The 24,569-nt window shown below is 36.4% G+C and overlaps 1 protein-coding gene across 2 annotated transcripts in view; it reads left to right on the top strand.

Annotated features, from left to right (window-relative positions):
* Positions 1 to 24,569, top strand: part of PRIM2 (DNA primase subunit 2) — a 315,402-nt gene that overhangs the window by 228,272 nt on the left and 62,561 nt on the right. The window contains exon 11 of one of the 2 annotated variants that reach the window (XM_063666291.1): positions 11,362 to 11,430. The exons of the other annotated variant lie outside the window; for it this stretch is intronic. Within the exon in view, the coding sequence (XP_063522361.1) occupies positions 11,362 to 11,430 (69 nt within the window). The remainder of the gene's footprint in view (positions 1 to 11,361; positions 11,431 to 24,569) is intronic. 2 annotated transcript variants of the gene reach the window in all.

Raw genomic sequence — 24,569 nt, forward strand, 5'->3', positions numbered from 1 at the left:
CTAGACTTTATAACTTGTATTTTAATATAACTATTGAATTGCCCTGTAATTAATAATAACCTCTTTGGAGACAGATACCACATTTTGTTAGGTTTAAATTCAAGTAAGTATTGGATATTTAGAAATATTTCACAAAACTTAATAAATAAATAGACATTAGTCTCCTGAGAGGGCAGTTCTCTTGCTTTGGAAGTCACTGTGGTGTGGTGGGGAGAATGTAGACTTTGGAATCAAACCAGAGCCCAGACCTATTTGCCAATTATTTGCCATGTGACTTTGGTTAAGTCAGCCTCTCTGGACTTAGTTTTCTCATCCTTCAAATAAGGATAATGATGGGATTGATATGAAGATTACGTATGATAATAACCCTTAGTATTGTGCTTATTAGCACAGTGTCTGATACATAGCAAATGATCAATAAAATGCCCTCCCCTAAGTTCTTATTTAATATGACATAGAAAGTAGTAAGCATAGTAGGAGGACAAGCTCAAGAGTAAGATATTATATCTATGTAGGAGACTCAGAGAGGGCTTCATGGACAAATTGATATTTGAATTGAACCCTGAACAGAATTGGGATGCATGAATATTTTATGATCCATGAAGTATTCATATAAAGGTTGTTGGTAACATAATAAAGGACCTTTTAAACCATGGTTTGGCTAAACACATAGAACCATTACTCAAGTGGAGAGTCTTACACTGAACCTTTGTAAAAGCTGAGAGCATGTTATTAAGTTTCAGTTAAAGTATTCCTGCTGGATGCTGAGAAATTACGGGTAGGTTTTATTGCTGTCTTCTGATCTTTATCTTTCTTAATATATATATAGAAGTTAGAAAATATATATGGCGGTTCCTTGATACACGTGTTTGTATTTCTTTTAAAATGTCAGATGTCCAAAGCAAGTTGGTTGAGGGTGCTGAGCTCTTTTCAGGGTTCAATTTTCTAATCAATGCCAAGATGCTAACTTTTAGGTAGTCATTAAAGAGATACATTTTGGGGCTGGGCACAGTGGCTCACACCTATAATCTCAGCGCTATGGGAGGCCAAGGTGGGAAGATCACTAGCGCCCAGGAGCTCAAGACCAGCCTAGGCAACACAGCAAGTCTCCCTCTCTCCAAAAACATAAAAAAATTAGCTGGGTGTGGTGACACACATCTGTAGTCTCAGCTATTTGGGAGGCTGAGATGGGATTGAGTCCAGGAGTTCAAGGTTACAGTGAGCCATGAGCATGCCACTTCACTCTAGCCTGGGAGGTAGAGTGACACCCTGTGTCTTAAAGAAAAAAAAAAAAAGTTTTGGGCTTTGAGGTGATACAAAGATATAAGATCAGTGCCTCTCAAACTTTTTATGTTTGTCATACATTTTTTGAATATTTGAATTTTTGGTAGCATGCTTAAAGTGTCTAAGTTGAATCCATGGAAGTTATTATTGCAGAAATCACTTGGGTCACCCCTCAGCACTGTGTCATCATCCAAGCAGAACTGTTGACTGCCCTGACTTCAGTGTTTACCTATTCTAGTTAATTTTTGCAGTCTTTTTTTGGCTTTACCTTGTACTTCTTATCTGCAGCTAGTTATGCCTTTCTCAAAATTGTATCTAAGGGCCTACTCAGGTCAAGATTCCATCTGATCGATTTCACAATAACCATCTTTCCTCATTTTCAGCAAAGATAAATTTACTTGCTGATTTAAAATAATTGAAGAATTGGTTTAGAATAGTACGTAGGATACTTGATGGGATAGATCCTAGACAACATAGATGTAGGTATTTAACATCGCTAAGGCGGTACTGGCATACCTAGAAGATATTGCAGGTTTTGTTCCAGACCACCACAATAAAATTTAAATAAAGGGAGTCGCACAATTTGCTTTCCCAGTGCATATAAAACTCATATGTATACTACACTGCAGTCTATTAAGTGTGCAATAGCATTATATCTAGAAAAACAATGTAGACACCTTTATTTAAAAATACATTTTTTGTTACTAAAAATGGTAATGATCATTTGAGCCTTTGGTGAGTTGTAAGCTTTTTGCTGGTGGAGCGTCTGCCTTGATGTTGATGGCTGCTGACTGATCAAGGTGGTAGTTGCTGAAGATTGGAGTGGCTCTTAGAATTTCTTAAAATAAGACAGCCATGAAGTTTGCTGCATTGATTGACTTTTCCTTTCATAAAAGATTTCTTTGTGGCAGGCAGTGCTGTTTGATAGCATTTTACCTGTAACAGAACTTCTTTCAGAATTGCAGTCTATCCTCTCGACACTGATGCTGTTTATAAGTTAAGTTTATGTAATAATCTAAATCTTTTGTTGTCATTTCAACAGTGTTCACAGCATCTTCACCAGGAATAGTTTCCATCAGGAATAGAAACCACCTTCTTTGCTCATCCATGAGAAGCAACTCTTTATCCACTAAAAAGTTTTATCATGATGTTGCAGCAGTCAGCTCATCTTTAGGCTCCACTTCTAATTCTAGTTCTCTTGATATTTCCACTGCATCTGCAGTGACTTCCTTTCCTGAAGTCTTGAACCCCTCAAAGTCATCCGTGAAGGTTGGAAATCAACTTATTCCAAACTTCTGTTATTGTTGATATTTTGATCTCTTCCCAAGAATCACAAATATTCTTAATGACATTTAGAATGGTGAATTCTTTCCAGGTTTTCCATTTACTTTGCCTAGATTCATCAGAGGAATCACAATCTATGGCAATGATATCCTAATTAAATATATTTTTAAAATAATAAGACCTGAAAGTCAATATTATTCCTTGATCCATGGGCAGCAGAATGGATGTTGTGTTAACAAGCATGAAAATATTAATCTCATCATACATCTCCATCAAAGCACTTGGGTGACTAGGTGCATTGTCATGAAGCAGTAATATTTTGTAAGGAATCCTTTTATCTGAGTACTAAGTCTCAATAGTGGACTTAACTGTTCAGTAAACTCTGCTATAAACAGATATGCTGTTACCCACATTTTGTTCTTCCATTTAGAGGTCACAGGCAGAGTAGATTTAGCATAATTCGTAAGGGCCCTAGGATTTTCAGAATGCTAAATTGTCTTTTACTTCAAGCCACCAGTTGCTATAGCCCCTAACAAGAAAGTTAGGGGCTAATTTGAAGCCAGGCATTGACTTCTTCTTTCTAGCTATAAAAGTCCTAGATGACATCTTCTTCCAATATAAGGCTGTTTTATCCACATTGAAAATCTGTTGTTTAGTATAGCCACCTTTGTCATCTTAGCTAGTTCTTCTGGATAACTTGCTGCAGCTTCTCCATCAGCACTTGCCACTTCACCTTGTACTTTTATATCATGGAGATAGCTTCTTTCCTTAAACCTCATAAACCCATCTGTGCTAGCATCAAACTTTTTTTTTTTTTTTTTTGTGGAGATGGAGTCCTGCTCTGTTGCCCAGGCTGGAGTGCAGTGGCATGATCTGGGTTCACTGGAACCTCTGCCTCCTGGGTGCAAGCGATTCTCCTGCCTCAGCCTCCTGCGTAGCTGGGACTACAGGCGCACGCCGCCACGCCCGGCTGATTTTTTGTATTTTAGTAGAGACGGGGTTTCACCGTTGTTGCCCAGGCTGGTCTCGAACTCCTGAGCTCAGGCAATTCGCCCTCCTCGGCCTCCCAAAGTGCTAGGATTACAGGCATGAGCCACTCTGCCCAGCCAGTTGCTTCAAACTTTTCTTCTATAGTTCCCTCACCTCTCTCAGCCTTCACAGAATTGAAGAGAGTTAGAGCCTTCCTCTGGATTAGGCTTCACTTAGGGGAATGTTGTGGCTGGTTTAATCTTCCATCTAGACTACTCAATCTTTCTCCACATCAGCACTAAGCCTGTATTGCTTTTTTATCATTCACATGTTCACTGGAGTATCACTTTTGATTTCCTTGAAAAATTTTTTCTTTGCATTCACAGCTTGGCTGTTTGGCACGAGAAGCTTAGCTTTCGGCCTATCTCCCTTAACTTTCTCAAAGAGGCTAGCTGTCAGCCCATCTTTGCTTTGCACATGGCCTCCTCGCTAGCCTAATCATTTCTAACTTTTTACTTAAAGTGAGAGATGTGCGAGTCTTTTTTTCACTTGGTCAGAGTCCTTATTAATTGGCCTTATATAATTGGCCTTATTAATATTTTTGTGTTTCTGGGAATAGAGAGGCCTGAGGAGAGGGAGAGAGACAGGGTTATGACCAGTTGGTGGAGCTGTCAGAACACACACAACATTTATCAACTAAGTTTGCTGTCTTAGGTGGGTGTGTTTGTGACACCCCAAAACAATTCCGTTAGTAACATCAAAGATCACTAATCACAAATCACCAAAACAGACATAATAATAAAATATATAGAATGAGATATAATAATGAAAAAGTTTGAAAAATTAAGAGAATTACCAAAATGTGACACACAGACATGAAGTGAGCATATCCTGTTGGAAAAATGGCATGGATAGACATGCTCGATACAGGGTTCCACAAACCTTCAATATGTAAAAAATGCACTATCTATGAAGCACAATGAAATGGGGCACAATAAGATGAGGAATGTGGGTATTATATTCTTCTTAGATAGTTTAGCACTCCAGGAAACATCTTAGTTCTTTATGTTTACACTCCTTAGGTGATCTCATCCTTTTTTATGGCTTCACATAGATCTATATGCCAATGACTCCTAAGGGCATATTTTCAGCCTAACCACCTCCCTGAGCTCTAGACCCAGATATCCAGGTGCCTAGTTATGATCTATAGATGATCTATGTTCTAGATTATACAAACATCGTAATACTTAGGAGGTATCTCAGACTTAAAATGCTTAAAACTAAGCTGTTGGTATACCATTCTACCCCAAACCAACTCCTCCTATCGTCTTTCCAATCTCAGATAATGGCAATCTCATTGTTTTAGTTGCTTAGGTTAAAAACCTTGATGTATATAGTCTTTTACTCTTTTCTCTCATACCTATGCTCTCAGCAAATTCTTCTGGCTCAACCTTGAAAGTATATCATTATCCAGTTTGTACTGCCACAATATTGGTCCACACCATCACCATCTCTTATCTAATTATTGCAATAGCTTCCTAATTCCTCTTGCAGCTTCTGTCTCAGAAGATTTGATCAGTGTCATGATAAGCAGAGAGTACAAGGGCCACTGTTTGGGCCAATTTTTTTCAAAAAGGGGATTTAAAATTTCTTCAAGTCCTAGGACAGAATCTCTTAATGCCCTATAGAATTTCATGTCCCATGTCTTGAGAGAGGTGATTTTCTCCCCTATGTATAGTAAATTGACCATAATATTGAGAGCTTTCCAGTATAGCCTCTGTGAATATCTGATTTTGGGAATAGCCTTTTGATGGACAGTTGCCCTATATATCCTAAGTATGTTACTAATCTTAAAATAATGAGAATATAATGAAATGTACTCACCACTGAAAGTCTACTGAACATAATCTTTTTAATCATTTAGAATGAACTTCAGGATTTGGAACATGCTTCAGGCTGATCATTAGGAACATCAATTATCATTGCATAGTAGAGGAAGCACTGGTTAGTAGAGATTTCCAGTTGAGTTAGTGTCAGAAAAAGCAGCATTCGGTCTTCTAAAATTACAAATAGTTTAATTCTTTCTGGTTATTTTCCCCTCTGAAATTTGGGGCATAAGGTTACCTACTGATACTGTGGTAGCAGTGATGGTTGACTGGATTTATATATTACTTAATGGCAGATTTTACTTTAAGAAGGGAAGTTCAGTCATTGAATTTTGCAAACACTTTATCTGACTTGTATGTGCCTTAGCTTTTTTATTTATTTATTTGGAGACAGACTCTTGCTTTGTCGCCCAGGTTGGAGTGCAGTGATGCGATCTTGGCTCACTGCAACCTCTGCCTCCTGGGTTCAAGCGATTCTCCTGTCTCCAAGCAATTCTCTTGTGTCAGCCTCCCGAGTATCTGGGATTACAGGCACACGCCACCATGCCTGGCTAATTTTTGTATTTTTAGTAGAGACAGGGTTTTGCCATATTGGTCAAGCTGTTCTCAAACTCCTGCTCAGGTGATCCACCCTCCTCAGCCTCCCAAAGTGCTGGGATTACAGGCGTGAGCTGATGCATACAGCCGGCCTTAGCTTTTTAAATTTTGTATGAATTTCCCAACTATGTAGACATGAAGTCCTTTCTGGTTTAGTGGCAAAATAAAAGATACTAATGAGAATGTCTTTGGGACATAATTATGTAGATTTAAAGGAGTGATGTAGTTTTAATTATGCCCTTTAGCTAGTATACTTACATATTAAGCTCATTCATGTCCCCTTTTCCCTTCTGAAACATTGCTTTCCTCAAGCCCTAAATTAGTAATCAGCTCATGGGTGTACCTGAAGGTTATGTAAGTTAAGTTGAAGGCTGCCAAAGAATGTGTTTAAACTATTAATCCAAAACATCATACAGTTTATAGTTAGAAAAAAATGGCCCATGGGTTTACAGTGTTCTTCGCTGGATTGACATGGAGGAAATTCCAGCCTTGTATGTGTATGTGTTCCTTTCTCTTTCCCTCCCCAGATAAAAAACATCCTTTGGTTGGAATGCATTGAAACATGTAATATATTGCCTCCCTTTGGCTGTTTTTATTAAACTCAGGGAACTTGAAGTAAAATAGTAATAGTAATATGAAATTATAAGTTTTCTTTCTTTTTTTACCTTGTTACTTTTTTGGTTTGTTTACTTTTATTATAGGCTTCCAGATTTAATAGAAAAGTAGCTACCTTGAAGCTATGAAATGATTTATTCACTTTAGGGCAAAACTTATGAGGCTACCAGCCCCTATTTTGTGGGTGGTTTGGTTTTTCTTTGTGAGAAGCCAGATAGGGAAAATCATTGGTAAATTTGAAAAAGAAAGGCTCTGAAAATGTTTTGAGGCTAAATTTTCTCTTAAATAATAGTAAAAATTAGAATTTATAATAGGAGTCAGTAAACTTTCTTTAAAGGGCCAGATAGTAAATAAATTTTGCTTTACGAACCATGTGGTTTCTGTTGCACTTACTCTGCTGCTGCAGCATGAAAGCAACCATCAACAATATTTAAACAAATGGATGTAGCTGTGTTACTATCACAAAAACAGGCAGCTGTCTGGATTTGGCCTGTGGACTGGCCATAGTTGGCCATCTCCTAATTTAGAATGTGGATTCCTTAAATTTTTTTCTTTATTCCTTTTTCAAACTGACATTAAAACACACTGACATTAAAACACACTGATATGTGTTTTAGCTACTTTTATATACTTTTTGTCAATGATCATCATAATAGTTTATGAAACAAGTGGAGAAAATACTTTTAAAAAATTTAACATTATCAAAAATTCCAAATGTATACAAATACAAATTCTCACGTATCTTGTCATCATACTAAACAATTATCAGTCTTTTCCGTATTTTATTTATTTATTTGTCCCTTTTTATTCTTTGTGTTTTAGCTATTTTTGAAGCAAGTTTCAGACTAAGTCATATGCCATTCTCTCTATATAAAGAGACTTTTTATGAGGAACTGGCTCATGTGATTATGAAGCCTGAGAAGTTCTATGATCTGCTGTCAGCAAGCTGGAGACTCGGGAAAGCCAGTGGTGTGTAGTTCAATCTGAGTCCAAAGGCCTGAGAACTGGGGGAGCCAGTAAGCTCCAGTCCAAGGATAGGAGAAGACCAGTGTCTCAGCTCATGCGGTCAGGCAGACAGGAGAATTCTCCCTTCACCTTTTGTTCTATTCAGGCTCTCAACAAATTGGGTGCTGCCCTCCTACGTTGGGGAGAGCAGTCTTCTTTACAGAGCCTACTGATTCGAATACCAGTCTCATCTGGAGACACCAAGACATACTCCAAAATAATGTTTAGCTAAATATCTGGGCACGCTGTGATTTAGTCAAGTTGGCATGTGAAATTAACCATCACAGATACCTATACACAGCAGTATGCACCTCTAAAAAAAAAATAGACACTTTCTTACATAATTGTAGTGTTATTGTCTTATGACTTGGCAAAATTAGCAATAATTTTTGGTGGCATCAGATATCCAGGTCATGTTCAGATTTCTCCAATTGCTTAAAAAATGTTTTGTTTTTGTTTTTACATCTGGTTTGTTTGAACTAGGATTTACATCAGGTCACATGTTAGATTTGGCTGTTGTCTCATAAATCTTTTCGTAATCCCTTACCTCTCCTTTTCTCTCTCCTTTTTTGTTTTTGTTTTTTTTCAGCCCATTAACTTGAAGAAATGAGCCAGTTCTATATGTTTCACATTTTGGGTTTATTTGTTTGCTTTTTTTGTGGTGTCATTTAATTTGTTACTGTATAACCCATTTTTTTTTTTTTTTTCTGTAAATGGAATTAGCTCTAAAGACTTACGTAGATTCAGGCGCAACCTTTTTGGCAGGAATCCTTCATAAGTGGTACTTTGTTTTTCATATTGTGTCACATAGGAAGCATATTGGGTAGCAGTAGTTTGAACCCTGTGTTTTGTTAAGTTCTTCAACAAGTCTTCATCTAATAATGGTTTTTCTATGGAATGATCGTTCCAAAATCACTTATATTATTTTTATTTCTAAAGTTATTAGCTGGAATTCTTCTGTAAGAACGTTTCCAAATCATCTTAAGTGTTTGGCTTCCTCAGAAATAAATAAGGGAGATCATATTTTTATTCCATTCTGTACCTTAGTATTGAGTCTCAAAAAGGTTAAATGAATTGTCCAAACATATAAACTTTGTATCCTATATAGCTCAGAATCAAACCTAAGTTTTTGATACTAATTCTAATTATTTCAGATGCACTGCCAATGGGAGTCAGTCAGTTGACATCATAACAGGTTCTTCTTTATTGTTGTATGTATAGCTTTAAAAGTTAAGGGATGAGAAATAGGATGATTTAGGATAAGCCCCTTTCCTGTTTTATTTTCTGTATAAATTCAGGAAAGAATACATAATTTCATCTGACAAACTACAGATATAGTTTTCAGAGCAATTAAGTGCCTGGAAATACAATTACTTGGATTCAAATTCTTGCTCTGCAACTTAGCAGCTGTAATCTGACTTTTGGCAATTTCTTTAACCTTTCTGTGCTCCAGTTTCTTCATCTGTGAAAAGAGGATCCTAATAGTATCTGTCCTAAAGGATTGTTGTGAGGACTAAATAAAGCTAATACAAAGAAAGTGCTTAGAACAGTGCCTTGTACATAGTAAGTAATCAATATCATTTTGCTTTTCAGAAATAAAACTGTCCCATGGCTATACCTTTACTCTACCAGCCATCCAAACCAAACATTAGAAATATTGTAATTTTGATCAACATGGGGATTAGAAAAAAAAAGAAAAATGTTGTAATAATCATAAACTTGTAGATAGTGGTTGAGAAGATGTATAAAATCTGAATGTTTGTGTTTTAGATTTTTTGTTTGAATTTCTTGATGGCTTGACTTAAAATTTTTTGATTTTATGATGTAAAACCATTCTGTTTTTCACTTTTGCTACAGTGTTCAATATATTACATGAGATATTTAATGCTTTTATAAGATAAGCTTTGTGTTGGATTAGTTTGCCCAACTGTAGGCAAATGTAAGTGTTCTGAGCATGTTTAAAGTAAGCTGTGATTTTTGGTAGGCTGGGTGTATTAAAATTCATTTTCGACATGATATTTTTCAACTTATGATGGGTTTATCAGGACATAACCCCACCATAAGTCGGGGAAGGTCTCCACTTTTCTTTGGAGTCTTAAAGCTCTTCCCCAATTGCAGTAGGAAAAGCTGTCATAAGTATTGCCTTATATTCACTAGGACATAAAATACGTTATTGTGTAGTATGTGAGAAAGCAAAATGCCCTTTGCCTTTTCCCCCTGTTTTTCATTACCTACTTGCTATTGTTATAGATAGTATCACTTGATTGAAATTGTGTTTATAATCACGTCTTAGTCTTGTTGGGGGAGATTTTTTTATAGACATATTTTAAAAGATCCTTTTAACAGGCTATTTTTCATCATTTAAAGAGCAAGGGAAATCATATTTTTCCAGAAGTACTGCAGTGAAATCTGCCTGTAACTATAATTCTGCATTATGTTTTCATAGTTGACATCTTAAAATGTGAACGAAGGTATGTATATGCACTTGGTTTGATTTTAGACTGTTTGTTCGTTCATAGGCATTTCTTCTCTGATTTGTTATACAATATTATGAAAAGCTTTTTGCTATATATTTCCTGAGCTGTCAAAAAGTATCTGACTTTTTGAGTATGACTGAAAAAAAATACTTCAAAAGGACAATTGTGTTCAATAAATATATAGTCCATATTATTTAAAAATTTGCCCAGTATTTGAAAATGCTTTGTATTTGACCACATAAATCAGAGTGGGTATGCCCAGTCCAATTTTCTAGGTGGATAGGTAGGCAAATATGTTTTTCCGTGATCAATAATGTCACTTATTATGTCACCCAAATGCAATGAGTAACTTGGTTTTTTTTTACTGTAAAGATCCTAAACCTTCTTTTATTGGTCTTTCCCCTTCATTGTTTATGTGAGATTACGTCTTCTAATCTGAGGTCGGAAGAGCTGCCATCTGACGAACTGCAGGTTTGCAGGCTTCTGTGTCAATATCTTATGGGGAAAACCCCTACTATTTATTATTTCTGCCTTGAATCAGCTTTTCAGTATTACTTGTTCACTACATGCCCCAGCATTTCTGTATTTGAGAATGAAACACCATTGTAGAGCATTATGATAGAATAGAATAAAATTGGAAGCAGTAATCATGGCTTTTCTATTTAACAGTTTTGATTGTCCAAGGAAAGCGTATAGAAAATTCTATTCTTACAAAGATATTAAGGGAATAATAAAAATGGTGAGCAACCATGTGGTTAAATGTGAAGATTGGAGAGCTATCTAAGACTTAAAGGTGGTGTGCCTGTCCAGGTACTTTGCTACAAATACATGTGTTTTCAGCTATGCTGGTTAAAGCCTGAGCGTTAGAAAGAAAATTGGATCTAAAGGCTGAAGGCCACAGGCCAGGCCCTTGCAACCTCTTTGGGAGCTCTGAAAAGCTTTTTACCCTCTCTGGTCCTCTGTTTTCTCCCCAACTAAAGGAAAGAAAGAATGCCTGCTTTTTGGTGACGATCAAGACTTAAGGACGTTTTCCATAAGTGTAAGTTCTTTCTGAACTTCAGATTGCTATTGCACCAAAGTTAGGATGAGCTATATTGGTTATGAGGGAGTACAGTGATGATTATTTGGGTCTGTTAAGATTTAACTTGGTTCATTTTATCATTCTGGTCAAGATACTTACTTTTCCTAAGGTCTGTCTTATGCTCTCATTTTTATATGGGAATAATAATCTCTATTTTTTGTAGGTTCTTGTGAGGAGCTGGGATAATGTCTGTCAAGTGCCTGACACACTACTGAGCACATATAGCCACTCTGTACGTTGTAGCTGTTGTTAATTTACTTTAAAAAATTATTGATAGTTAACAAATACTATTTTATGCATGTTAATGTGAAAGGAAGTAAATGAGCCCTTTTGATAGTAGGAAAAGTTGCAGATATTAACAGTAAGTGGCATTTGTGAAGAGCATGATTTTCTAATAATTTTTTAAGTAATTGGATTAGTTAAAAATTAATTGTTGCAAAATTAAGTAAACAATATTGATTTTTCTTGAAACTAAAACACTGATAACTACAAAAAGTAAGGAAGTTCTAAGTCTAGATTTGCTTATGGTCTTTCTTTTCTCCCTGAATGCCCTCATCTATGTTCATTACTCAGACTTTTTTGAAAATAGAATTTGAACATAAACTTGTAGAAGTATAATTAAATGAGGAAAAATATATATTGAGGTTTATAATCTGCCTGTGAATTGTAAGGTGAATTCATCAACCTTCAGTTTTTATTTCAGTTCTTACCTTTTCTTTTCTTTTTCTTTTTTTTTTTTTTCTTTGAGATGGAGTCTTGCTCTTTTGCCAGGCTGGAGTGCAGTGGTGCGATCTTGGCTCACTGCAGCCTCTGCTTCCCAGGTTCAGGCTATTCTGCCTTAGCCTCCTGAGTAGCTGGGACTACAGGCACATGCCACCATGCCCAGCTAATTTTTGTATTTTTAGTAGAGACAGGGTTTCACTATGTTAGCCAGGATGGTCTCGATCTCTTGACCTCATGATCCGCCCGCCTTGGCCTCCCAAAGTGCTGGGATTACAGGTGTGAGCCACCACGCCTGGCCGTTTTGTTTAACTTTATTAGTTTTTCTTGCCCATTATTTTCTTGTGGATGTGAAAATGAGTTGTATGTGCATCAGAAACCATATTTTTAGTTGGTTAACTCATGGCAGCTGCTGAGCCATGGTGACATCTTTAAGAAAGGTAACAGAAACACTTGTCTGAGAAAATGGTAGGAATCTAAGTTAACTGATGTGAAAGAGCTGTGTATACGTCTCTTTATTGTGCTGTTTTATATAGGTTTATAATGAAAGCCAAATGCCTTTGTTTCGTCTTTTTGGTTTGATGCCTTGCCAGTATCATAGAGCAGGAAATGAGCTTTATTATTTCTTTTATGATCACCTAATTAGCAAATGTCTTTAATTTCCTTTTAGAATTCATGAACTTGATTATATTTTCCTATTCACTGTCAGTAATAATCTTGGCTGTCCCATTTCTCTGTATGCTGCTGGCTTTCTCTTCATATCTATGAACAGCACTGTTTTTTCTAACATTAAGATAATTTTTCTAATTGTGTTGTCAAATACTCAGGAAATGAACATTGAAAGGATGGATTCTTTTCTGGGGATTCCAATAAAAAAGTATCAAGTGGCTTTCCAGGATGTAAAGCAGCAATAATATAGGTAAAACAGTGCCTAGAACAGAGTAAGCCCTCAATAAATAACTATTATTATGGTTAGAAAATAACTTTTATTTGCCAAACAGTAAATCACAAATTTCGAACTATGCATTCAAGATTATTGAATTTTGCAGTCACTATTTTATGGCTGATGAGAAGGTAAATTTCCACTGGTCATCAGTTTTTAGTGAGAGACTTCAAGAAAGTGCATAAACTTTATCTTCAGGTTGTAAAGCTGAGGAGCATTTTTTTAAATTAAAGTTACCATGAAATTGGTGTCATTCCTATAATTTTTTTGCCAGCAAGATATGCACAGGGGCAATTTACACATATAATTTTATTGGAAAAGAAAATCTATTTGATTTACATAATGATAAAACAGCAAAGAATGCTGTGTTCCTCTAGTTCCCTCATATTGAGGTATCTAAAACCCAAATAAAAAATACATGGAAAGCATTTTCTCATCTTTTTTACCTTTTAATCATTTCCCTTTAGAACACCTGTCATTTCTGTCAAAAGATTTTGTATAAACTTAGAATTTTATTGCATTATTATTTTGAGCTTTAAGATGGCAAATTAGAAATGGCATATCTTCTTTAAATTATTATCAAAGCCAAAGTTCCTACATATCAGTAAGGTAATGAATAAGAATTATGTTTTTTCCTCATGATCTCCCTATTGTGCCTATTATTATACAGAACAAAAACAACAGTGAAGGCTGGGCGTGGTGGCTTACGCCTGGAATCCCAGCACTTTGGGAGGCCAAAGTGGGCAGATCACTTGAGGTCAGGAGTTCAAGACCAGCCTGGCCAACATGGTGAGACCCAGTCTCTACTAAAAATACAAAAAATTAGCTGGGCATGGTGGCGTAGCCTGTAATCCCAGCTATTTGGGAGGCTGAGGTGGGAGAATTGCTTCCATCTGGGAGGCGTAGGTTGCAGTGAGCCGAGATAGCGCCACTGCACTCCAGCCTGGGCAACAGAGCAAGACTCCGTCTCAAAAAGAAACCAAAAAAAAAAAAAAAAAAAAAAAACACAACAACAGTGAATGCATTCTCTTCTTATGTAAGAAACACAAGTCAGGCTCACAAAACCAAAATTTATTTCTGAGGGTTCCAGCAAATTTGGCAAATTAGTCATTATTAACTGGGTTCATAGCCTCCAAAGACTTAAATTCATAACCCCATTTCTAGTGGATGACAGAAAATGTGCAAGGCACCTGAACTGTTTCAGTCATCAAGGTGGAGCTGTCTTGATTCATGTAAAATCTGTGAGAGGAACCTCTAGTCACTCCTAGTTCTGCCTCCATGTCAACCCCTGTATGTGTTAAATACTTACCATCTTACTTTGTATTTGTTGAAATGTTTCTCTATATTTGTTTTATCGTTCATGAATATTTTGTATCTCCAACTACAATTTTTAAATCCTAGATTTTTTCTAACTTATGCCTCTTATTTCCTGCCTGCTTCCTCAGTGTCCAGTATAGCACCCTACAGTCTATTTCTTTAAGGGAAGAAAAAGTTTAATTAATGAACAAGATGCTGTCAATGTAGTATAGCAAAAAGGAGAAGAAAAGGCACATTAAAGCTCCTTTTTATTTTGCTTTGTTCAATCCCCAGTTGAATGGAATAATGTTGAGCAGCAGCCAAAACCATGGAATTTGAGATTACTTGTTTCAATATTGAATGAAGGCTCAGCTCAGAGAGATGGGTTTTAGTGCATTTTTTTTCCCTTAGTGGAATTAAGGTGACTTTCCTTTGCACATTGTGTCACCTCAATTTAAGAGCTAAACAGCTTGCGCTTGTTGGTTGGGTAACTTAATTTTGCAGGTTTGTGGGATATGATGTTTTCATAATGGAAGGGAAGAGTAGATAATAATCCTTTGAACCTTTAAGGAATTGAGATTTAACAGTACATTATACATTTATATGCAATTTTGTGTGCATACCTGTGGAATTTAATTTATAGTTTTTCAAGATCCTCACTGTCAAGCACAGTGGGCATAAGGCAGAGAGATTTAAGGGAATAGAGAGATGTCCCTGCCATCACAGTTCACTGTCCAGATTGGATGAATATAGCTAAGAAAGAGAGACCAAATCACGTGATGGGGGAGTACATCCATTGTTTAAACAAGCCAGAGCAGCACATTTTGTGAAAGGTGAATTGTTTGGTATTATAAGGTAAAACAAATTCTAGCCTTTTTACAAATCACCTAATGTTGTAGCTGCTTGGGAAAGGGCTCCTCTCATCTGCCACTACTTAAGTTTGAAAAGTAATGTTATGCTTTTCTTTATTTAGTTACTTATTTATTTACTTTTGTTAGAGATAGGTTTTTGCTCTCTGTCCCAGGAGAGAATGCAGTGGCACAGTCATAGAGTAACCTCACTGTATGTGAGGTTAACCTCAAACTCTTGGGCTGAAGCAATCCTTCTGCCTTGGCCTTTCAAATTGCTGGGATTACATGCTTGAGCCACCACACCTGGCCTATACTTTCATTTATTTAGAAGCAAGTTAATTTGTCAACTTGACTTGGGGATTATTATTATTCAACAAATTACTCTTTAAGCTGCACATCAACATAGTATTGTTCCCGTAATTTTACATGTATTGTGTTTCTCATTATTGTTCTGCTCATTTGTATGCTATATAGGACATCAGAGGCAGCTTTTGAGTTTTAAAGGAAGTTCATCTCCATGTGAAGTGGCTAGTGGAGTTGTGATCCTAGAAGTTGTCCTATCAGAGCACCATCCTCAGATTTGTATAGTCATCCTCAGCTTTCTTTTTTTATTAGTCTATTTAAATGATTAAATTTGAATTAATATATATTAAAGTTCTTCAGGAACAGCATTTCTTTATAAAACAGAATAGAAAATAATTCTTATTTTATGCTCAGTTTATGACATGATAAACCAAAAAGAGAACTATGGAAATTGTATATAGCAGTATGGTAATTTAAAGATCACTCATATAAGCTTTTAAAGATTATATATGCGTGTGTGTGTGTGTGTGTTTCAGGAGAAAAGTTGTTTCATGTGATAATCTATTCAGGTAAAGTATCCAGGTAAAACTATAAGCAATTGGATTTGTCTTTGGAAGTTTCTAAATGTGATATAGCATAGGAAAACAAATACGGGCAGAAAAATCCCTTAATGTAATTAAATAGCATAGTAACATCCTTACACACATATATAGAGCTTCCACGTAGTTGGTGGTAGAGACAAGTTGTAATGAATTAAGCCCAGAATTGAACTTCAGGACTTTTGAGTTTACCTATCTACTCTTCTGCTATGGCTTTGGAGAAATAATCTATTACTCAGAAACTTTAGCTATAAAATGATAACTGTAGTAGTGAGGCAAAAGAATAGGCTCTGAAGGCAGGGAACCTAAGGCCAATTCATGCAAACTTCCTGGAACTAAATTCTAGGACCTTCATTTGCATAAGGTGCCTATTCACACCAGCCTCTGATTGGCCATGAGGCAAACCTGCACTGTGGCCTATGATTGGTCCATTTTAGGACCTTCATTTGCATAAATAAGGTGCCAATCCAGCTTGTCTTTGATTGGCCATGGGCCAGTTCACTTTGGCCTCTAATTGGCATGAGCCAGCCCTTCATTTACATAGGGTGTAACCAATGGGAGACTTCTAGAGGGTACTTAAACCCCAAAAGACTTTGCTACCAAGGCTTTTGAGCCACTTGCTTGGGCCGCTGCCATTCTGTGGAGTGTACTTTCGCTACTATTGCCTCCCACTTCAATAAGTCTACAGTTTCCTTGCTTGTTTGTGTGTGCTGTTCAGTTCTGTGTTCAGTGTGCCAAGGACCTGGACAACTCACGATCAGAACCTTCTACCCGGTAACAGTACTGAGAAAAATACTGTAAATTTATTTAAAATCAACTAGTTATATAATTTGCAAGTGGCTACTTTTAATTTTCTAATAATTACCTATAGGAAGTATTAGGAAAAGGTAATTTCTGTCATCATCACTACCAACAATATTTAGTGTGCCTGTAATGCACTAGCCAGGAAAGAGGGAGTCTGAGACCGTTGGGGTCTGAAAAGGAGCAAGGACCAACTTCAGGATCTTCTACCCACTCTGCTGTACTCTTTTTCCAGTAAGGCAGGAATTTTTTTAGCTCAGATCCAGAGGAGAGACTGTGAAATGAAAAATTACAGGGTATCGTTTATTCAGTAAGTACTAGATAGAATCATATGAAGTTGCTGTTAATATAGATCAAAAATAGTACAATGTCATGGCAGTTTCATGTAGTCCCATCTAATATTTATAGAGCTCTTGGAATGTCCTGGGCATTGTTGTGGGTGCTTAAAGGTATAGAACTTAACAAAATAGACAAAATCCCTGTTTTCCTGGAGTTTGCATTCTCATAGAGCCTCCAGCCAGACTGCTCTTCTTACCCTAGAGTCAGGTATACCCAACTACCTGCTCTGTGTCTCCCCTTGGATGCCAAATAGGCTCCTCAAACATAACATGGCCCAGACCAATCTCCTGGTGGATAAACAATACACTTAGATTTTCTTCCTGCCTTATAGATAGAAATCAGGGCTAGAAGGACCATGAACGACCTAGCCCAAGATCCATCTTTTTCTCTGTTTCTCACTGTTGAGTTAATAGAGCCAATAAATAAGATAGTAATTTCTATCACACTAAATGGTGATTTTTATCTGTTGAATTGTAAAATGTACCCAGACATGAAAAGGGAGGCTGGTAGACTGCTGAACACAACTATGATGTATTTGCTTTTTCTAATACATTGCGACAAGCTATTCTGTATCCTTCACTACACACTGTAAATAGCTGAGAGGTGTTATGATTCAGTGAATGAGCTCTGGATAGGGAATCAGCAGACCTAGATTGGAGTTTTAGATTTGCTATTGAGGGACTCTGTTACTCAGCTAGCCATCAGCAAATATAAATAAGTTAACTATTCCTACATACTTAAATGATATTGTGAAAATAAGTGAGATAATTACCACGTGGTTGGAAAATTTACTCTTGAGGGGTGATAATTGATATATAAAATATAGGTAGTTTTAATATTCAGTTTAATTAATCTGTATTTTTTTTCTTGATTAAGGTACTACAGACTTCAAAACTTTGATACGCTTTAAAGTGTATTAAATTGTCTGTTTTTGTTTGTTTGTTTGTTTTGAGACGGAGTTTTGCTTTTGTTGCCCAGGCTGTAGTGCAGTTGTGCGATCTAGACTCACTGCAACCTCCACCTCCTGGGTTCAAGCTATTCTCCTGCCTCAGCCTCCCAGATAGCTGGGATGACAAGCAAACGCCACCACCCCTGGCTAATTTTGTATTTTTAGTAGAGATGGGGTTTCACCATGTTGGCTAGGCTGGTCTCAAACTCCTGACCTCAGGTGATCCATCCGCCTCAGCCTCCCAAAGTGCTGGGATTACAGGCATGAGCCACCATGCCCAGCCTAAATTGTCTGATTTAGTCTGTGCTCAGCTTGTTCTTCCCAACTGTTGTTTTAGGCATGCTCATGATAATATACCATTGATATTTTAATTTTTAAGTTAAATTCCTATAAGTAAATATGAGAAATTTGTTAGGATATTTAAAGCATCTTCTAACCTTTAAAAATCTGTGCTTTTAAAAATGATTAGGTTGTAGAATTGGGAAAAAATGCAATTTGTCTTATCTTCTTTTTCTATTAGCATGTTTCCAGTGTACAGTTCATTCAAAGGGGGGATAGTGTGGCAAAACAAATTCAGTTTCTTAATGATAAATCACAGTGAAGTGCAGAAGTAAACAGATAACCTGAAGCCAGACAATGAAGTTTACATAGCCCTCCCTTGGCAGAGCCATCTTTCTGCACTGCAGAGAACACAATCCATCAATAATTTAATTCAGTTACATTTGGTTATGAGAAAGGAACCACTTTGTTTAGGGGCTTTAATTCTGATCCTTTATTGTCATTCACAAAATGAAGTAACCTATCATTACTGTGATGACTGTAACGTATCACTAAAAGGGAAAAGAGGGAAGCATTTCTTTTCCATCATGGACATTTTCTCAGATATTTCTATAGGGTTTGATATGCTGCTTCTTTGTATTAAATAATATTTATGTGGTGTTTATGTAGGTAAATGGTTTAATGTTGCAAATTGCAAGGAAAAAAAACACTAAGACATCTGAAAATTCCTCTCATCTGTTTTAGGTATCTTTGAACTATGTAATAAAACGTCTATGCCTGTTGAAGTTAAATGACCTTTGTTACAAACTCATCTTTTTTATACTTCATATTGGGTAGCATAGCAGTATATTGTAATTTGTATAGTTTTATAAGACTTGCTGGATGTCATAGTAAATACAAATGACTTTATTTAAATATATAGTAATTTGCCTTTTTGACAGAAAACCATGTTTCCCCCAAAACTGCATATTTTAAGCAAATTAAAAATTGCCACTAGATTCTGAATATAGCCTCTGCTGTTTTTTTTTTTTTTTGGTTTTTTTTTTTTTTTTTAGCATTGCTGCCACTTTAAAATTTTACTCTAGTTTTAGAAGAGATTACTTGTGTTTCTTGGGTGGATACAGGCCTGTGCAGATCCTCATAACATGGTAGAAGGAATGGAGACTTTGAACAAGTCATAATGATGTTTCAGTCCTGACACATCTTACTGTGTGCATTTGAACATTTCACTTAATATTTCGAAGTCTCAATTTCCTAGGCTGTAAAATAGGGATATTCACACCACCTTTGCCTAGTTATTAGGAGAATCAAATGAGGTAATCTATGTTGTACTTTTCCATTGCCTGGTATATAAATTTTTTTTTCTTTTTTTAGGGCGGAGTGTCACTCTGTCGCCCAGGCTGGAGTGCAGTGGCACGCTCTTGGCTCACTGCAACCTCCACCTCTGGGTTCAAGCAATTCTCCTGCCTCAGCCTCCCAAGTAGCTGGGATTACAGGCGCCCACCACCACGTCCAGCTAATTTTTGTGTTTTTAGTAGAGATGGGGTTTCACCATATTGGCCAGACTGGTCTCAAACTCCTGACCTCAGGTGATCCACCCGCCTCAGCCTCCCAAAGTGCTGGATTTACAGGCATGAGCCACTGCACCCGGCCATAAACTTTTTATTTGTGAGAAAAGTTTAGACTAATGGAAAAGTTATAAAAACAGTACAAAGAGTTCCATATACTCTTCACCGAGCTTCTAATATTAGCATCTTGCACAAATATTATTCAACTATCAGAATCAACAAATTAACATTGGTACAATACTGTAACTAGAGACTTTATTCACAATTTAGCAGTTTTCTCACTAATGTCCTTCTGCTGTTCCAAGATCTAGTAAAAGACTCCACATTGCATTTAGTTGTCATGTCTCCTTAATCTCTTCTAGTCTGTGACAATTTCTCAGTCTTTCCTTGTCTTTTCATGACCTTGATACTTTGGAAGGATACTGGTTACTTTGGGTTTGTCTGAAGTTTTCTCGTGATTAGATTGAGGTTATGCATTTTTGGCAGGACAGGTGTGATGTTCGCTTCTCATCGTATCCCTCTAAGGGCATGTGATATCAACACTTATTACTTATTATTAATAATTATAACTTATTGCTGGTGATATTAACCTTGATCACTTGGTTAAAGTGGTATCTGCTGGGTTTCTCTACTGTAGAGTTACTATGTTCTCCTCAGAACATCTTGGGGGACATACTTTTAGACTATGTAAATATCCTGCTTCCCCACTGATTTTTGTCATCCCTCCATGGATCTTGCCTGCAAGTATCATCACTAAGGTGCTCTAAAGTTTATTTTCTATTTCCCCTATTCCATATACATTTATTATTGGAATGTTTCTATAAGGAAAGACTGTCCTTTCTCCCCATTTATTTATGTATTCAGTTATTTATGTTGGTGCACATTCATGGATATGTATTTCATTCTATGGGTTATAATCCAGTCTTTGTTGTTGATTTTGTTGTCCAAAATGTTCAGCTTTGGCCACTGGGAGCTCTTTCAGGTTGGTTCCTGTGCTTTTTTGACACACCTCCTTCCTTCTTTTGAGCACACCCTCTCTAGCACCACAAGATGCTTCAGACTCATCTTGTATTTTCCCTGCCTCAGTCCTGAATCAACCACATCTCCAAAAAGCCTTGTAAATTCTCTTTAAAAAATAAATTAGCCATCTGTCAGCTAACATACATTTTTTCTAATTCTTAATACAGCTTTTTTTTGGATACATTTCTCTCTTGATCTCCTTCAGAGGCAGCCCTTAGGGAATTTAGTCTCACCAAGTGTGAACTATTGGCTCCTGACCTTTAGAAAAGAAACAAACCCTTGCCTACAACAGGAGGCTTATAGATCCATGTTTTCTTTGTCCTTGAAATTGTACAGGAACAGTCTGGCTTGTCACAGTAAATTAAAACTTCATCTCATCACATTTGTCATTTCAAGGCATGGTATAGTCTATTATTTATTGCTAGCTTTAAAAATTTTATGTAATTTTGTTCTTTTGGTTGTCTGTTATGTGGTAATGCTTAGATGACTAGAAGATAACATGTAATCTAATAAATGAAACATCTCAGGATATTGCTGTGACTTTGTGAAAATAATTTAATCCTTCAGCAATTTAGTTTAAGAGTTATTCTGGAGCTAATTTGATAATTAACAGTGTAAGTAGAAGTGTGCTAAAGATCTTTTTTTGTGAAGTTTGATTAATTATGACATTGATAGAAAAAGGTATATTTTAATATGCTATCAGTAACCACTAGAGGGTAGCCCTGGATAACCAATTGCCCATTTGCTGCTTATTTAAGTTATCCTGACACAGAAAGATTGAAAATAAAGGTGGGCATGGGGAGGGAGGGTGCAGATAAAAGCAAGGGGAATTTAAAAGAAACTTGGAGTGACAATGTTACACAAAATGCAGTACAAGGAGAAAAGTATTAAAATGGACAAAGTTATATTTTTATATGTGATAAAAGGTATAGTCTACTAATATAAGACAATTCTAAACCTTTATGCACCCAGGAACATATTGAAATGTATCAATATATAAAAATATTTAAATGTTTATATAAAAATATTGTTTTTCTTAACATTTGTAGGATTAAGGAGTTATATTTTGCAGTCTTCTTGGTAGCTCTTCAAAACCCTAGACTTTGCCAGGTGCAGTGGCTCATGCCTGTAATCTCAATGAGGCTCAAAGGCCTCATGCCTTTGAGAGGCCCAGGACAGAGGGTTGCTTGAGGCCAGGAATTTGAGACCTGCCCTGGCATCATAGCAAGATCTCCTGTTTACAAAAAATAAAATTAGTTAATTAATTGAAAGTTTAAAAACCTTAGACTCATTGCACATAATAGTTTTACTAGGTTATGAGTAGTGTATGGGAGAAAAGATTTTTTCCTCACCCATCTTTAGGTTCATGGCTGAGGTCCTATAACAAAAGACAGATTAATAAGAGAAATGCATACAAATTTATTTCATATGGGTTTTATATGACATGGGAACCTTCATAAGGATATGAAAACTCAAACAGGAAAAACTATTTTTATGCTTAGTTTGATGACAAGTGGTCATAGGGAAGTATGATAAGATAAAAGGGATATAATCTAATAAACTGGGAAGAAGCTTGCAAGGCCTATTTGTTTACATTCTTCTCTGTATCCCTGTGTCTTCAGCGATGAGGACATTTCTTTCCTTCAGGGCATCTCTGGAATGAAGTTCTTACTGAGAAGAGAGGTCAAAGAATTCTTTCTAGGTTTTATAACCTGCTTTAGGGGAGAAGGGTCGAGGGGATAATGAGAGTGGTTTTTCTGCTTTTGCTATTTCCTGAAATGCCAAAGTGCCATATTTTGGGATAGCATGTTTTGAACCCCATCTGTAGTATCTTTAGACATCTTTTTGATGATCAAGTTAGATTTTAAAAATTCTATCAAAATAGTCAATACTTGAAAATATTCACTGTTGAGTAAAGTGGCCAGATAATGAGTTCTAGAAAAACAACTATGAAAAAAAAAAAAAAAAAAAGGGAGGTGGGGACAGAAAATAAATTTGGGAAAATAAGTAAATAGGGTGAAACTAATCTAGTAAAAGTGAAATAAATTTGCATTTAATTCCTCAAAACATTTTTAAAAATCATAATTCTTGTTTCTGTGAAGAAAAGGCAGCTTCTCTCTAGATTAGCTCTGATCAGCTAATTGTGCAGTCTCTGATTGCAGACTTGGATGATGTTTTCAGTTTTCTTGTTTCTGTGGAGTGAAAAGACCATTTATTCAAGCTGAGCCAACTATCTTGGACTAGCAAATTCTACATCACTCGGCGTACTCCTGTGGTTTTCTGATGATACTTGTTTTATGTTGGCTCCTTTTCTGCTACTGAGATAGAGACTAAATTGACCACCTTTTACGGATTACTAAATCTAGTCTTTTAGGCTAGAAGTATGTGATTAGTAAATGTTTTACTTCCGAAGTGAAGGGTTGTCTGGTTTCTATCTCAAATTTTGGCAAATTATATCTGGAAGTTTAATAAATTTTCATTGCTGTTACATCAGTGGCATTCATATCAATGAATAAAGCAGATTTTTCTAAAACAAGGGTGAAAATTTTATCATTAATATATCATTAATAGTAGGCATACCTGTCTGAACAGATAGCTGACGAAAATTATCTCCCGTAGAACTCCCCCTGACCATTTCCTCCAGGTTGAATTGTTGAAGGCCTCTATTTAAATAGTATGTTAAGTTATAGTATTTAGGGGCAGGAACTTACTTGCTAAATCTTTTTTTGGCACTGAAAGTTAACAGAGAAATATGTCATAAGATTAGCTTTCAGTCCTCTGGTAGGGATGACCATATGAACATACAGTCCAAAAAAGATTCCTAACAGTTCAGCCAAGTAAACATTCATTGAGCAGCTGCAATTTGCTAGGTTTTGTGCTACACACAGGGTTTAAAGAAGTGAACAAGAGGCGCATGAACTAGGCAACGCAGGGTCTAAGGCCTTCCAGACCAGCATCCCATGTAGCTGGGACTACAGGCATGGGGCAACATGCCTAGCTAATTTTTTAAATTTTTTGTCTCACTATGTTGCCCAGGCGGGTCTCAAACTCCTGGACTCAAGCAGTTCTCCTGCCTCAGCCTCCCAAAGTGCTGGGATTACAGGTGGGAGCCACCATGCCTGTTAGAAAGGTTTTTTTTCTAACTCATTTAGAAACTGCAACTTAGGGTTAGACCCTCTGTTCCTTGTTGTACTATCAAATAGTGGCTGCACTAGGTAAGGTCTGAAGCCTGTTCAGCTTTTAAATCCTAATTCTAACTGGTAAGAAAACTAAATTTGCTAAGGCTCCAGATCAAGTTGCTAGTTTAATAAGCAATGGCGTGTTCTATATCCTTTCCTCTCCATTTGTATACTTCCTTTTCTCTGATTTTGTACTCCAGTTCCTTGTCGTGTCCTCAACTTGATAATTATAGGAAGTTGGAATATGAAGAAAACTGGCCATTTGAAAGCATACTGAAACACTATTTAATATTTTTTAGTTCAGACTTTTACCTTCAAGTTTGCCATATTTTATTATTCTAAAGTTCTGTTAAATTAGAAACTGGATAAATAATATGAGTGACTTGTTAGAGTTACTATTTCTTTAGATAGTAGATAACTTTTCTCTGGTTTTCGTTGGAATCAGAAACATTTTGTTTAACCGTGGTTCAGTGCGACTTTCAGATGACCCTTGAAGCAACTGAGTGACAGTGGGGAAGCAGCCT

Source organism: Pongo pygmaeus, chromosome 5 (assembly GCF_028885625.2).
Source record: "Pongo pygmaeus isolate AG05252 chromosome 5, NHGRI_mPonPyg2-v2.0_pri, whole genome shotgun sequence".
Lineage (NCBI taxonomy): Eukaryota > Metazoa > Chordata > Mammalia > Primates > Hominidae > Pongo > Pongo pygmaeus.